The 17404-nt window shown below is 44.6% G+C and overlaps 1 protein-coding gene across 9 annotated transcripts in view; it reads left to right on the forward strand.

The window, feature by feature from the left end:
* The window catches only part of LOC127584319 (ankyrin-1-like), a 329079-nt gene that overhangs the window by 302812 nt on the left and 8863 nt on the right, over positions 1-17404 (forward strand). For 7 of the 9 annotated variants that reach the window (XM_052041013.1, XM_052041021.1, XM_052041014.1 and 4 more), the window contains 2 exons: positions 614-1022; positions 15558-15641. In XM_052041013.1, coding sequence (XP_051896973.1) covers positions 614-1022; positions 15558-15641 — 493 coding nt within the window. Of the gene's footprint in view, positions 1-613; positions 1023-10620; positions 11803-15557; positions 15642-17404 lie in introns of those variants that run through there. The other 2 variants (XM_052041022.1, XM_052041016.1) reach the window with 2 other exon arrangements.

The raw sequence follows: 17404 nt of genomic DNA on the forward strand, positions 1-17404 counted from the left end.
ATGAATCCAGTAGCATGTCCTGTTGGACCACAGAGAGGAAGATTGGCGTCGCTGATGTGGAAGTGCAGGTTATTTTTCAAAATGGTTTCTGTGCACATCAAGGCAAAAAGATATAAGAAGTGGCAGCAGCAGCCCAGGTTCAATCCTGACTTTCTCCCTGTGACCACGTGGGTTTTTCTTGGGTGCTCCGGTCTTCCTCCCACATGCCAGTCACGCAGGTGATTAGCTGCTGAAATTATCTCTGGGTGCAGGTGAGTGGTTGAAGCTGTGGGGCTGTGGTTTGTGGGGAAGGTGAGGAGGATAAAACGGGACTAGTGTAGATGTGTTTTTGATGGTCAGCAGGAACTCTTTGGGCCGAAGGGCCTCTTTCAGTGCTGTGTGACTCTATAACTCTATCTATCTACCTGGGATTCTACCGGGACTGAATGCGCTGAAGGAATTTGTAACCAGGTTGAAAGCTTCCAGGTACGAAAAGGCAAAGTTCCTGAGGTCTCTCACTCAGTCTCTCACTGTGAAGTGGCTGATTGAAGATTCTGACTCATCCATGTGCCAGATGTCGTCATCTCACCTCCAGATGGGAGTTAATTTTGTGCCAATTTATTTTCTTTGAAAGGCCTCAAGCACAACCCTACGTTGTGTCATACCAAACAGTCCAGGAGGAGAGAGGGTGGGTCCCCGAGTTTGAAGGGGCTTCAGTGATGACCCCAAAGGCTGAGCCCTGGAAACCTGGCTTCATTGCATCGCAGAAGGAAGCTTGGGCCGAGGTTCTGAAACAGTGGCCTGCCGAGAGTTTGTCTCACGTGGCAAAGCAAAGTCCCAGCAGACTACAGACTGAGGAGAGGCTTGTACAGTCGGTAGAAAGCACAGAGCAGAAGCAGTCACTTCCCTTCCGACGTCTGAGAGATGTGGAGGGTCCCCTTTGTTCAACACCTGCACCTGGTGGCTCAGCATTTCAACATGACCCTGATCCACGCAGCAGCTGGATAACCGTGGAGGAGGAAGTGGTGGATTCGAGCGAGGAGGTGAGAAGTCTTTTCCCTACCTTTGACCACTGGGATAAACCTCTCCCATATTGAATGGGGAGAATTGGAGAAACTCTCACAGGTACAATTGTTATGTTTAAGAGACGTCTGGACAGGTACATGGATAGAAAAGGTTTAGAGGGATATGGGCCAAATGGGATACTCAGATAGACATCTTGGTCAGCATGGACATGTTGGGCCGAAGGGCCTGTTTCCGTGCTGTCTAACACTGACTCCATGAACACATAAAACAATTGCAGTAAAACTTTGATTATCCGCTATCCAACTATTCTGAACTCCTGATGGTTTGGCATCTGGCTCACCAGGTGATGTTTGACGTGCTCGCTCCCACTCACCAGGGCCCCAGTTCCAGAGCTCCCTCTAAACGTACCTGGTTGACTGGAAAGTTTATTACACCATGTAACATTGAGGAAAAGGTGAATTTAAAGTGTGTTAAAGTACTAATAGGAAGTAACATTCAATAATCCAGGAAACCTGCCAGTCCTGCCTCACCAAAGTGCCGGATTATCAGAGTTTTACTGTAACTAGGAGCACAGTTTACTGAGGAAAAGATGGAAGGGAAATGTGGGAAGCCAATTTGATCAGCCTAACCACCATGTAGTGTCACACAGGATGTTACCTGACATCCCACAGCCAGCAATGGGTGAGTAATTTTAAAACCTTATTAACCAGAGGCTGATTTACGTCAAAGGCCTTTGCTAAACCCCTGGAGAATATTCTCACCTGCGTAATGATTCGTCCAAATATCCAGGAGCGTTGCATTCATCTTAGTGACTAGTGCTGGTAATGTTCTGTATTTACTGCAGATAATTCCCTTGGATTTGGGAGTGAGGGGAATCAGGAGAAGGTCATTTTGCTCTTTGCCTCAGGGACGTCAGTTGAAAGGGCACTAGTCAGAATCACGTCACTGATACGAGCTGCTGTAAAACCAACCTGACATTAACAGTAGGTCTGACAACCAAGCTTAAGGCAGACCTGTTGCCTGTTAGACTGAAGATGAAGGAAGGCAGAGTAGCGTGTTTGGTAATGAGCATGTGCGAGATACCTTCTGGGATAGCACTAGGTATTTTTGCTAAGGCAGAGTTACTGGAAAGGATTTTTTCAATGTAGTCCAGAGGTTGCTAAACAGCAAAGGACTGTTATTTTGTTTTTCACTGTAAGCTGGTGTCAGCGAGTCTGAGACATTAATAGATTGAGTGATGGCCAGGGCTTGCGCATCAGGCCAAATCAGGAGTTGCCTGCATAAACCTCGCATGAAGGGCAAAATGACAGGAGGAACGTGAGCTGTTCCAGCCAGCCTGACCCTGCCTGCCACCGTGTCACACACGGTGCTTCCAGATATAGCAGCTGGCTGACGTATTTGCTGCTCTTCACTCTCTCCTCTCTGATCTGATGAACACTCTGACAGGGAACTCAGGGCACATCTGTCTGACTTCACTGTACCAGAGGAGACCGGGCAGTGCTTGTGGTGAACACACCCAGCAGTTGCAAACAGCTGAGCCTTGCTGATCCCCAGGGACTTTTTGCTGGCAGGGGTGGGCTTGGAAAAGATGTCCATGGAGGGAAATGGACAGTCAACGTTACAGGTCAAGGCTTTTCATCTGGATTCAGTCCAGATGCAGGGTCTCAACCCTAAACATCGGATGTCCATTTTCTTCCACAGATGCTGCCTGACCCGTTGAGTTCCTCCAGCATCTTGAGTGTTGCTCCAGATTCCAGTATTTGCACTCTCCTGTGTCTTCATCTCGGACGAAGATGTGACAGCTAGTGTTTCTGGGTGAAGGAACGAGTTTGATCAGCATATCTGACCATCCAGTTTCACCCAGTGAACATGTTGCTTTGTTCCCAGCTGAAGGCTTGGTTAATCAGAGCTTGGGCTCTCAGACTAGTATTGATGACTCTTTGGCCATTGCTACAGGTAATACAATGGAGACACAAGAGACTGCAGATGCTGGAATCTGGAGCAACACACAATCTGCTTTTCCATCTGCCATACACCTCTCCCCCGGTGGTTCACATGCTCACTTCCCTCACTTATCAGAGTCCAGCACTGGCAGCCTGTTGTGTTCCTGCTTATCTCCCTCCAGCAGCTGTCTCCGACCTTTACCCTCCCCTCACCCCACCTCGCTCCATCTGCCTCTCGACATTTTTTCCTCTCTCTGTCTGCCTCCATCTATCGTTTACCTGCCACTGTCTCCCAACGCCACCCCTGCTCCCCTCCCCTACCCGGCACCACCTGCCTGTCATCTTACACCCCTCCTCAGTCCACCAATCACCTTGCACTCCTTTCTCACCACTCCCCTTCTCTTTATACTGGCCATCTCCCCTCTCCGCTCTCAGTCCTGAGGCAGGGTTTCGACCCGAAACGTCGACAATTCTTGCCCCACCCCCCCCCCACACCCCCCCAACACAGAAGCCACTCGACCCGCTGAGTTCCTCCAGCAGATTGTTTGTTACTGCAGGTAATACCCCTGTTTTTGTCCATCCAAGGGAAATGGCACTTGAGAAATGAGTCAGTTGTACTGCTTGGCAAGGATCCCCCGAGATACTTGCTGCTTCTGATGGACACTGCCAGACAGTATCACCATTCACACTACGCTCATGTTGAGAGACTCCTGATCGCAATACTCCGCAGTTGATGATTGGGGTTAAAAAAACAATCTCCGTATGTCTTGCCCATATACAGAGAAAAGAAGACTTGATTTTATGAAGCATTTCAAAGCACTTTAAGATCAAGGAATCACTTTGTAATGAAGCCAAGTTGTGTGCTGCTACCCATATAGACAACAATGTGTTAATGACCAGATAATCTCCCAGTGATGTTGATTAAGGAGTAAATATTGGCCAGTACATAAGATAAGATAAGATTTCTTTATTAGTCACATGTACATTGAAACACACAGTGAAATGCATCTGTGCATAGAGTGTTCTGGGGGCAGCCCGCAAGTGTCGCCACGCTTCTGGCGCCAACATAGCATGCCCACAACTTCCTAACCTGTACGTCTTTGGAATGTGGGAGGAAACCGGAGCACCCGGAGGAAACCCACACAGACACAGGGACAACATACAAACTCCTTACAGGCAGTGGCGGGAATTGAACCGGGGTCGCTGGCGCTGTAATAGCATTATGCTAACCGCCACACTACCGTGCCTGCCATGATGGGATAACTCCTGTGCTGTTCTTTGAATCTTTTACTTCTTCCAAGAGAGCAAAGAAAGCCTTAATTTAATGCCTCATTGAAAAAACGGTACTTCAGACAGAGCAGCACTCTCATGCCAAACCAGAATCCTGTGTTTAAATCTCTGGCGTGTGTCCTAAGCGCACAGCACCTGGCTTAGAGATAGGTGAACTGTTCACCGAGTGCACTCTTCTTCTTGGGCAGCTCCTCAGTGTCAAGTCTAACTTGCTTCCCTTCCAGTTCTGGAGGCTCTGGAGTGGCTGATGTGGCCAACATGGGAAACACAGACACTGCAACAGGTATGGTGGGAAGTGCTTGCCAAGGTGTTAGTCGATCCATCGTGTGCTCCTTCCTCAATTTTCACTAGTCTCCTGTTTGCTTTCAACAAAGGAACCCTGATCATTCACGGGTCAGAGGTTCTCAAGAGATGGTGAGGATATTGCATCTTGTCCAGAGAGGTGTTGAGCATGTCCTCCTGGTAATCTCTTGATGTGGCAGAGATCAGAGTGAGTGTCTGCTTCAGGAGTCTGTTATCATGCATGCAAATGATGTGGCCTGCCCATTGGAGCTAGTTGAGTATAATTAAAGCTTTGACGCTGGGTTTATTGGGCTGAGGAAGGACACACATCCTGCCAGTGGATTTGAAGGACTTTCTGGAAACAGCGTTGGTCGTACCTGATGCTTTAGGTAGCTGCTGTAGGGAGTCCACGTCTCCCATCCACAGAGGAGGGCTAGGAACCCAAGTGACCAATAAACGATGGGTGGGTTTAAGGTCTCAGCATTCATATATTCTTTTCCTCAGTTGGCTTAAAGCTGTGCTTGCTCACTGGAGGCAAAGTCAAATTTCATTATCAATATCTCCCTATGATCAAAAGTATCTTCCAATGTAGGGGAAGTGATGTGTGTTGTTAGGCTCTCACTGTGCACCTTTACTGTCAGAGTGCGGTGCTGTGCAATGGGTCAAGTTGGTCGTGGTAATTGGTGGCCCCATTCTCTCATACCCCTCAGTGACTGGGCTGAACTACTCACTGAGGCACATCTGACTACAGAGATGTCTGCTGTAGGTGATCCATGTCTCTGAAGTATACAGGAGTGCAGGAATCGCTGCTCCTGGGTAGATCAGGAGCTTTTTTGCCAGGGTTGAGGTTTTGGTCACAAAGCTGGTGGCTCAGTGATCTATTCCCTCCTTCTGTAAGAGGCAAAGATTTTCAGTTGTTTAGCATTGTCCATGTCCTGACGGTGTCCAAAAACATTTTGCGGACTTTGAATATAGAACACTATAGCACAGGAACAGGCCTTTTGGCCCACAGTGTCTGTGATGCCAATCCAAACTAATCCCATCTGCCTGCACTTGGTCTGTATCCCTCCATTCCCTGCCTGTTCATGTACCTGTCTGAATGCCTCTTCAAAGTTGCTGTAGTATCTGCCTCCACCACTTCCCCTGGCAATGCATTCCAGGCACCCACCACTCTCTGTGTAAAAAAAAGTCCCTCATACATCTCCTTTAAACTTACCCCCTCTCACCTTAAAGCTATGCCCTCTTGTATCTGACATTTCCTGGGGAAAAGATTCTGACAATTTACCCTTTCTACACCTCTCATAATTTTATAAACTTCAATAATGTCTCCCCTCAGCCTCCAGTGCTCCAGGGAAAGCAATCCAAGTTTGTCCAACTTCTCCTTATAGCTAAGATGATTAATTAATGCTGAAGTTCAGTCACGTGAGAAATGGAGGCTCTCTGACCTCCCACTGACTTGGCTGCTGCTCATTCAGTGGGTGATGGAAGTGCACTAGGTCCTATAGCTTGGGCAGACTCTCCTACTGCAACTCTAGTTCCAGCGGTCACTGTGGAGAACATGAATCAGGATCCCACTGCCCGGCACCAGCACCTAACTTAAATGCTGCGTCTGCAACCATTTCTTCAGTGAGATTAATGGGCATATTTTTAGCCTTGTGGAAATCCACTGAGTAATACAGTGATGTTTACAGCATGAATCCATTTGAACTTTGTCCATCTATAAGCAGTATATATCAGGAATCAAGGTATTGGAGTGTTTACCTGCAGACATCACTGTGAACGGTGAATCCACCGTACACAGTCTCTGAGCTTAAAATCTTATTGCACCCAACATTGAGAACTACCTGAACCAGCAGTCTTCCTGCCATTTCTGTGCAAAATCTTCACCCATTTTTACTGCTTTGGGGTTCATAGGAGCTTTGGAAAATTAGGGCTGTTTCAGTCCATTATACTTCCATATTTCCCTATGACACAGAAGGAGACCATTTGGCCTATTGAGTCAATGTCAGCTTGCAAAGCAATCCCATTCCCCCGCTAATTTTCACTGTAATATATTCTACCTGTATTCCCATTAATTCTACAAGCAACCTCCATACTAAGGGCAATTTACTGTGGCCAATTAACCCACCAACCTGCACTCCTTTGGGATGTGGAAGGAAACCATGCAGTCATAGGGAGAACTTGCAATCTCCACACAGACAGTACCGGACGGTAGGATTGAACCTGGGTCACTTGAGCTGAGAGGCAGCAGTTGCACTCACTGCACCACTGTGCCAGCCATCCCGGGATGTCAGCTGATAGTAAGTTCATTTAGAAATAGACAGAGGGGGATGTACATCATCACCAGACGTAGATCCTCCAGTTAGTTAAACCCAACGTGGCAGAATTGCAGCTTCCTTTCCCTCCGAACCATTCATTCTTTCTGCTTTTGGTTTCACTTTGTGCAAGGTGACTATTTCATGCTCACATCCTTTCCCACTGCACTGTAACTGAAACTATCATTAGTGTTTTAGGGCATTGTAGCAGCACCACACTGTCATACGGCGCTGGTGATTTCCCTCATCTTACTGAAGCTGCTGGAGATAGATGGAGAGTTGGAAAGTAATTCAATTAGCATTAGTCTGCATGGACGTGGTGGGCCGAAGGGCTTGTTTCTGAGCTGTGGGACTCGTCACTGATCAAATGGCACATGGAATAGTACAGGAACAGGCTCTTCAGCGCACCATGTCTGAGCCGAATTAAACTAAATCTCTTCTGCCTGCACATGATCTACATCCCTCAATTCCCTGCACGTTCACGTCTCTATCTAAAAGCCTCTTAAATGCCACTGTTGCATCTGTTTCCGCCACTGCCCGGCAGCCCGTTCCAGACACCCACCACTCTCTGTGTAAAAAAAAAATAACTTGCCCCGCACATCTCCTTTAAACTTTCCCCCTCTCATCTTAAATACATGTCCTCTCGTGCTTGACGTTTCTACCCTGGGAGAAAGGTTCTGACTGTCTACCCTACCTGTGCCTCTCATAATTTTATAAACTTCTACCAGGTCTCCCCTCAGCCTCCGAAGCTCCAGAGAAAACAACCCAAGTTTGTCCGACCTCTTGGCACATCTCAGAATAGGAAGCAGTCAGTCAATTAACGCTGAGTGTAGTTGTTCAATCAGAGTGAGGCGCAGTGTAGGACGCACGACTGAAAAGGCATTGAATTCTGTCTTTCTCTCTTAGTCTAATTTTCCTACAATTCTAACCTCCTGAAGGTTGCATGTGGTTTTGAACCCCCATGTGAAAGGTAAGGGAAGATTGGTTCGAAATATAAAAAGAATTTATATGTGGCGGTGGGTAAATGGAACAAGCTGCCAGAGGAAGTGATAGAGGCGGGTACAATTGCAATGTTTAAAGGACATTTGGGCAGGTTCATTGATAGGAAAGGCTTAGTGGCATGTGGGTCAAATGGGACCAGCTCAGGAAGGCACCTTAATCGGCATGGACGAGTTGGGCCGAAGAGCCTCTGTCTGTGCTGTATGACTCTATGAATATGGCTCTATGTCAAATTTTCCTTATCAGCTTAAGACTCAACTTACTGTAAAATAAAATATCCTTCTCCTCACAATTCCACAGGACATCCAAATTGAAAATTATTTTGTATATTTGAAACCAGGGTCTTGAATCGAAAGAAAGCCAGTTACAAAGACATAAGGCATGAGTTGGCTGTGTTAGATTGGGGAAACAACCTTAAAATGTGTGGTGGTAAACAAGTAATATCTAACTTTTAAAGAAATGATAGCCTTTACTTGTCTAATGTCTTATGTTTTAATATATTCACTTACATGTAATATCTATTCCTTTAAGTCAAAAAATACAAGAAAAGTGATCCAGCCATGGCAATCAAGAAATTAAAGATGGTATCAGGTTAAAGAAAAAGGCTGAAATGTAGCCAAAAAAATAGTAATCCTGAGGGGAAAAATTGGACTTATGAAATATGTACAAAGGAAAAGATTTAGAAAAGTTAATGTGGGTCCTTGATAGACTAAAACAAGAGAAAATGTATAGATGAACAAGGGAATGGCAGAGGAACAGACATTTGTGTCTGTCTTCATAGAAGAAAATCTCCTAGAAATAGTGGAGGACTTCAGGTCTATAGAGAATGAGAATCTTAAAGAAAGTAGCTTTAGTAAAAAAAATTAGTATTGGAGAAATTAATGGGACTGATGGGAGATCCCCGGGACCTGATGATCTACATCCCAAGGTTTGAAGGAAGTGGCTATGGAGAGAGTAAAGTCATAGAGTCATACAGCATGCAAACAGGCCTTTTGGCCCAATTGGTCCATGCCGACCAAGATTCCCATTTAAGCTTGTCCCAATTCCCCTCATAGATGCAGTAGTTGTCATCTTCCAAAGCTCCATAGATTCTAGAAGAACTCCCTGTTAGCCCAGCACCAGGAGTGGGTAAAATAGTGCAATTTATCATTAGGGAAAGGAATCAGGTCGCTCAGAAAATAATAGGACTGGGCAGAGACAATATGGATTTATGAAGAGGAAATCATAATTGACAAATTCGTCCATGTTTTTTTAAGGTTGTAGTGAGCATAACAGTGTGGAAGACAACAGATGTGGTGCATTTGGACTTTCAGAAGGCCTTTCATAAAGTGCCACACAAGAGGTTATTAGCAAAATTAGAGCATGCAGGATTGGGGGTCATCTACTTACTTGGACTGAGCATTGAAAACAGGGAGTAGAAATAAATGGACTTTCCAGCTTTGGGAGGTTGATCACAAATCGGGTGCTGATGATGTTAAGCTGGGTTCCAGTGTGCAAAGTGACAGGGATGCAGAGGGGCTGTGGTGGGGGGGGGGTGGGGGGGTGGGGATATAGACAGCATAGGCTAATGGGTAAGGACATGACAGGTTGAATATAAGGTGGAAAAATGCCAGGTCATCCACTTTAGTTTAAAAAAAAGGCTGTGGACTTTTCAAGTTGAACAGTTTGAAAAGTTTTGGTGTTCACCAGGACTAGGGTGTTCTTGTACACGGACGATTGATCGTTAATGTGCAGGTTCAGCAAGCAATTAGGAAAGCACTCAATACGTTGCTGTTATTGCAAGGGGATTTGAGTGCAAGAGAAGAGGTGGCCGGCTCCAATTATCTCAGCTTCTAGTGAGACATCATCTGGAATATTGCTTCCAGGTCTGATCTCCCTACCTGAGGAAGGATGTCTGTTTTAGTCAGAGAAAGTGCAATGAAAACTCACCAGCTTGATTGGTAGGATGGTGTGTTTGTCAGATGAGCAATGGTTGAGCAGATTGGACTCGTACTCTTTTGATTGAGAAGAGCAACCCCACTGAAACATGCAGAATTCTTACAGAGCTTGTCAGAAGAGATAGGAGATTGATGTTTCACTTGGCTGGGGTGTCTAGAGCCAGGGGTCACAATCTCAGAGTAAGCCTCAACTATTCAGGACTGAGATGAGATTTTCTTCACCAAGAGGGCAGTGAATCTTTGGAATTCTCTATACAAGAGGACTCTGAATGCTCAATCATTAAGTTATCAAGAAAGAGATCGATAGACTTGTATATATGAAGGAAATCTAGGGATATGTGGTCAAGACAGGAAAGTGACACTGAGATAAGACATCAGCCATGACCTTATTGAATGGCAGAGACCTATGGGGTGGAATGGCCTTTTAGATGGGTTAATTGGTTATGTTCTTATGTTCTTTCAATAAATAGGATTTTCTTTCCTCCAAAAAGTATGGCTTCAATCCCTCAGACATTTACTTCCTTTTCAAAATCCCAAACACAAGACTTCTGACCAAAGGCAATAATTTTTAATGCTCTGACTGCTTTGGAATGGGTTGATAATTTCCTGGATAAACACAATAAGGCACTAAAGTTATTGAATAGCTGTGGAGCTGGTGGTTTGACACAGTGGGTGTATGTGTGTGGACTCAGTGACAGTACACAACAACTTATGCAATGCGAGTGGTTCTCCATTATGACAACAGATCACTGTAGAATAACAAACAGACTTAAATTATTGGATGAGCACATGGAGATCATCAAGAGCTGGAAACAGAGGTTAATCTAAACAGCAACTTTCTGGCTAGCATCTGTCACATTGGGCTGAATGGTCTGTTTTCTCTGCTCTAAATTTCAATCTCTGACCATATTTAGAAAGGAAATAAAGTTTGTATGTGTCTTTAATGGAAATCTTTGCAAGTCAGTCGGTGTCTACAAGAGATACACAGGTTGTTTTTACATTCATTGAAGAGATGTGGGTTTCACAGGCTGAGCCAGCATTTAATTGCCCATCCCGAATTGCCACTGAGAAGGTAGTGGCGAGCTGCCTTCTCGAACTGCTGCGGTCCTTGAGGTGTGAGTATGCCCATAGTGCTGCTAGGGAGAGAGAGTTCCAGGATTTTGACTCAGCGATGGTGAAGGTTTGCAATTCAACTGATAAGATATCCTTATTAGTCACATGTACATTGAAACACACAGTGAAATGCATCTTTGGCATAGAGTGTTCTGGGGGCAGCCCGCTAGTGTCACCACGCTTCCAGCGCCAACATAGCAACGCCCACAACTTCATAACCCGTATGTCTTTGGAATGTGGGAGGAAACTGGAGCACCTGGAGGAAACCCACGCAGACACAGAGAGAACGTACAAACTCCTTACAGACAGCGGCGGGAATTGAACCCAGGTCGCTGGCGTTGTAATAGCGTCATGCTAACTGCTACACTACCGTGCCTGCCCTTGTGAGGAGCCCCAGACAAGGACTATGCATGAAGTGTTAACTTTGTGCAAGTTTCCATCACTAACTTTGCTTTCCCTTAGACCAGTCGCTCTATCATATATTGATATTCAAACTGAACGTTCCCTGAGCGAGTTCTGTCTGGAGCTCAGACTGAAGGCTGCATAACAGTTGCTCACAGAGATCAAATGTCCTGGGAACATTCCCCATGTGCTGACAGGGATTTAGCACTGAGGGGGAAGCTTAGAGCAGGCACCTAAAATTAACGTGTGTACTTGCAGCCGTCGTGCCTCTGATTTCAGTGGCCATGCGGCAGGAGGATGCTGACATTGCTCAGTGAGTTTCTTATCAGCCTGGTGCTGCTTGGCTTTTTCCTCGTCAGCTGTCAAAATGTCTTTCAAATCGTGTCCAACACTGTGCAATTTGTGCTGAAATACATCCACCAGGAGTTAGACAAGGAGCTCGGAGAGAGTGAGACCAGCTCCGACGATGAGGAGATCGTCACCACCAGGATCATTCGGCGGAGGCTGATTGTTAAGGTAGAGCCCGGATTGTGTAGTGGCTGCCCTTAGTTGTGGCTTAGGTAATCTGTGTGTTGCATGTCGACCTTGTTTGCCCGTGTGTGATGGCGCAGAGTGCTGATGAAACCTGATCTTTATGAAACAGTCGCACTGCATGGCATTAACTGAAAGTGAAAATGAAAAGTGCTCAAGTGTTGATTCTCAAAAGTCTCCCCCGTGTAGGCAGCGGAGAATCGAGAGAGGAATGGCTAAAGCAACAAACAGTCTGCTGGAGGAACTCAGCAGGTCGAGCAGCATCTGTGGGAGGGAGGGGGAAGGAATTGTCAACGTTTCGGCTCGAAACCCAGCATCTGGATGCAGATGCTGCTCGACCTGCTGAGTTCCTCCAGCAGATTGTTTGTTGCTCCAGATTCCAGTGTCTGCAGTCTCTTCTGTCTCCATTTGGCATGACTAAACTGAGTGAAATATGTGGTATTAGCAGATTGTGGTTGATTGTGTGTGAGAGAGATGGTGGCTTACACTGATAGTGTTCAGTGGGCGAGATCCAAGCAGGCACTATTACAGTCCCATCCTTACAGAAACATCCTTACTGAACTGTGCTTCCAATGGGGTGCTAAAGGTGAGGGTTCACGTGGATTGTGATGACTCTGTAATGAGCTGGATTGAAATCTGGACCTCTCATGAGATTTGCAAGAGGGCTGCACCTGGAGTTGGTGTGACACTGGAATTGGCACCACACTGGATCGGTGACTGCACTAGAAATGTGACTACATTGGGACTGGTGCTGCATTGTAAAGAAAACCACATGTCATTCTTTGGGGACAGCAGTGTAGTGATTAGATCACAGGGTTTAAAGTCCATGTTAACTGCATGCCATTTGAGCTCCAACTTAAATGTAATTTGCTAAGCCCCAAGAACAGCTAACAATGTGCCAACGGCCACATGCTTCCATTTAACCATGGCAACAGGGAGCTGCTAATGGACGTTGAACAACAGCGAAGTGTTTGGGCAGTCACCAAAGCTATTGATACAGCAGTGAATTAAAGCCTGCTCTGGGTCCAGAGAAATGTTTGTCAGTATTCCCATAGCACTTATTTACAACAAGTAACAGAGTTTAACCAGAGCTTTGCAGCTTCCGTAAACCCCAGATTAGTTCTTCACTTACACTTGGATAAACAGTCCTGTCAACAAATTAGGTTCTGCTGCAGCAGTGTTAGAGGTTTGTCAAGTGGTGAAAGTGGTGGTTCTCCCACACCAGAGGTATCCCTCCCCTCTCCCTCATAGCTGACAGGTGTGCAAGCACGATTCATCTGCAAGAGTTCAAGTCAACTCAAGTCAAACTTATTATCATCTGCACAAGCACGGTGAGGTACAGGTACAATAAAAATCTTGCTTGCAGCAGCATCACAGGCACATAGATTTAGACAACACACAGAACATAAGTTCTACATAAATTATACAAGAGTGAAGAAAATGTGCAAAAGGTATTAGTGTAAAAAAAACACAATCAGAGACAAGTCCATGGTAGTGCAAGAGGTGGCCTGTAGTGTTCTGATGCTGAGATAGGGTTAGGGTTGTGCAGGTTGGTTCAAGAACCTGATGGTTGTAGGAAAGTAGCTGTTCCTGAACCTGGTGGTATGGGACTTCAGGCTTCTGTACCTCCTGCCTGACAGTAACAGAGAGAAAGGGGCATGACACTGCTGGCTGCAGAACATCTTGGGTGACGTTGTGCCTCACTGTACTTGCCCAGCAATACTGCCAGACAACAATGGACAGACAGTGTAAATATTGGATCTGCTTTTGCTACTGATGCCAAAGCAGTGTTCATGTACATTAGAACGACAGTAGCAAGGCCACCATCAGGGTAGATCCAAACCCAAGCCCAGCTACTGAGGGACAACCCCAAGCGAAAGCTGGCTGCTTATCTGCAGAAGATGGCAAATATCCTCACTTCGCCCTCCAAAGGTCATGCCATCTGAGTCATTGAGGTCACTGTTGCTCAAGGAATATTCCCACATTTTTGATATTATCTGAATAGGAAATGGATTGGTGAGGAACACTAGAAAGAGCTCACAAAGCATTCATGGACATAACCAGATATGGCTTCTCAACCAAAGCGAAATACTGCTGATTCTGGAAATCTGAAATAAACGAGAAAATGCAGTGAATACTCAGCAAGTCGGGCAAGATCTGTGGAGAGAGAGAGAGAGGCAAAGTTAATGTTTTAGTCAATGACCTTTCTCCAGGTGAATCAAGGAAGGCCTTCACTCCTCTCCAGTTTGGATGTAATTTAAAAATGAGCACTTGACCTACAACACTCATATTTAGTATTGTGGTAAAGACAAAACTGCTTCCCGTGGATGCTTAGCTCACCATGTGACTGAACACAAGGACTCCCCATCAACCCCAGCTTCCTGATTGCCATTTCTTTGCTTGAGTTCTCCTTGGCCTTTGAAGCACTGGGTTAAGGGAGAGATTCCAGTGCCAGTGCTTGGAGTGTGAAGGCAGCATTAGCAGCTTGTGTGTTTACTAATCAGCAGAATTCTGATTTGAACGGAGTTTCGAGAAAGACTCAAATCCCCAAGACATGGCCTTTGGCCATTCGTGTTCAATGAGTTTGAGAGTATCGGCTGCCTGTTGTATAATATTCAGCTCCTTGATTTCATGATAAACTTTATGGTTCTCTGTGAGTAAAAATGCTTTGGAATTTGTGGCTTCCCTTGGATCAGGTATCAAGAGGAACCAAAAGGGAATGATTCAAGACAATAACTTAAAACTCCTATTTGGAATTCTGCATTGCTAAATTTAACATTGTGAAATAAATAGTGATGTATATTTGGTTTCTTATAAGCGTAACGTTACTTTTAGAATTTTGGATTAGTTGAAGGTGGTTTAAATATTGCAATAGTTAACTAAACTGCTGAATCTCAACAGTGAATTCAGACAGGCATGTGAGTGTGTTCAATGTAATGACAGCAGTAGTTCAGTACCTTGCTCCCCAGCGTTAACTATAACAGGTCAATGTCATGTTTGTCTGTGATAACTTTTTCCGATGTGCAATGCAATGTAAAGTAACGTGGGGAAAGAGATTACGTTGGATGTGTATAAATCTGCTGGTGGTTCAATTGTTGAACTGGAAATCTGAAATAAATGAGAAAATGCAGCGAATACTCAGCAAGTCAGGCAACATCTGTGGAGAGAGACAAAGTTAATGTTTTAGGTCAATGAACTTTCACCAGGTGAATCAAGGAAGACTCTCCCTCAGTTTGGATTTAAATTAAAAATGAGCACTTGTTCTACAACATTCATATTTAGTATTGTGGGAAAGGTGGAAGTGTTTCCCATAGATACTGGACTCACCGTGACTCCCCATCAACACCACCTTACTGATTGCCATTTCCACCAATCACACTGCACCTGTCATCCATCTGTTTCAATACTGCCCAATTTTAACAGCTCCCAGCTGCTCTACCACATTGCCCTGTTCCCTTGCCTGGATCTCTGGTGAACCTACGGTATTCTTCAGGTACACAGTTAGCTGGGATTTGAACAAGATGGTTCAGCTCTGAATTCTTGCAAGCAAGGGATGGTGTTGTACAACAGTAACAAAAACAGTAAATTTATAACTGCATCACAAGTGTTTGGTGGTGAACGGTGTCCCTCCGCCTATTTTGACATTTAACTGAGGCCAAGCCACTGTCCATTTTGAAAAGACTCTCGGCCAGGGTCTGGAATAAACACCCCACCCACTCTTCTTATTTTCTAATGAACAGGGTGAAGAAGCAAAGAACATTCCAGGCGAATCAGTGACGGAAGAGCAGTTCGTCGATGAAGATGGCAATATCGTCACTAAGAAAGTAATGAGATTGACTATTCTGTAGGGCAGGCATTGCATTTATTAGAGGGTGATTCAGCTATGTAGTGAATGGGAGACACCAAGATAAGACAAGCAATCTATATGTTAATGGCAGAGCCAAATGACAGTACAGCAACTAGTTCTCTGCACTGCAGAAATGCTTTGTGACACAAGTGACATCTTCACAATAAGAATGTTGTCACAGCAAGGTGACCTTAATCGTGAACCTTACCTTTTTTCTTAACTTTGAAATGATACCAGTGAAATCAGCTTGAAGCTTCCTCTCATAAAGTGGCCACTTGCTATACCTGGCTCAGGGTCGTAACATTGACTGCAGTTAACTTCCAGAAGAGTGGTCCATTACTAATAATTGTAATCTTGGGCATAAAATTAGTCGGCAACTGAGAAGTAATTTTAATGGTAGTACAGTAATCAGGGGGCCTTCTGTCTAGAAATTGACTGGCCAAACTAAATCAGCAGTGGAGGACAAATTCATGAAATGTATAAGAGATGGTTTTCTATATTATTATATGGAGGAGTCAATAAGGGAACAGATTGTTTTAGATCTACTTCTGGGTATTATGAAAGAAGTAATTCATATTTTTTTTTGTTAAGGGGGCTTTAGAGAACAGTCATCATATTGTGTTAGACTTTATATAAAGACTGAAGGTGATTTTTCTTCAACGTGAAACCAGCGTCTTAAATCAAGTCAAAGAAAACTACAAACTATGAGGAGCGAGTAGATTGGGAAAATGGCATGTGACACTAAACGGGCAGTGGCTAATATCTGAAGAATTAATACATAGTTTACAGCAGATATTATATTCCCTTAAAGCACGAAAGCTAGAAAAGGGGTCCAGTCTTGGCTAGGAGGAGAAGTTAAAGATAGTATCACTTCAAAAGAAATGGCTTATAATCTTGCAAAGAAGGAGCAATAACACTGAAGATTAAGAAGATTTCAGATCTCAGCAAGGAGGGTCCCAGAACATTGATAAGGGACAGTAGAACACAATGTACTAAGGAACATAAAATCAGACAAGCTTCCAGGGATATGTGGGAAAGGAAAGATTGTGTAAAGTTAACATGAGATCCCTCATGAAATCAGAGTGGGGAATAAGGAAATGGCTGAAAAATTAAACAAACATTTTGTGTTTTTCTTCATGGAAAAAGGTACAGAAAACCTCCTGAAAATAGTGCAAAACTACAGGCCAAGAGCAGTCGAGGAGCTGAAAGAAATTATCACTAGTTAAAACTCAGTATTGGAGAAATTAATAGGGCTGAAGACCAATGAATCCCCAGGGACCTGCTGATTTTGAAAGAGGCTAAGAGGCTAGTGTATGTACTTCTAAAATTCCATAGATTTTCAAATGGTTCCCACATATTGGAAGGTTGAAAATGTAACCCCACTATTTAAGGGAGGAGGAACAGAGAAAACCAAGAACTCTCAGGTTGTTAACCTGGTATCAGTAGCAGGGAAAATATAGGAGAACTATTATTAAGGAACCGGTAACAGGACACTCAGAAAATAATATGGGAATGAGCAGACTCAGCATGGATATATGAAATGTTTGATCTATGAAATGGATATATGAAAGAGAATTCATGTTTGCCAAACCCATTGGGGATTTTTGTAACTAGCAGATAGGTCATGGGTACCAGTGGATGCATTGCATTTGGACTTTCCGATGGCCTTTTAAGGTGCCACATAAGAGATTATTACATAAAATCAGAGCATGGAAGATTGTGAGTAATATGGATTAAGAA

This window comes from Pristis pectinata, chromosome 29 (assembly GCF_009764475.1).
Source record: "Pristis pectinata isolate sPriPec2 chromosome 29, sPriPec2.1.pri, whole genome shotgun sequence".
Lineage (NCBI taxonomy): Eukaryota > Metazoa > Chordata > Chondrichthyes > Rhinopristiformes > Pristidae > Pristis > Pristis pectinata.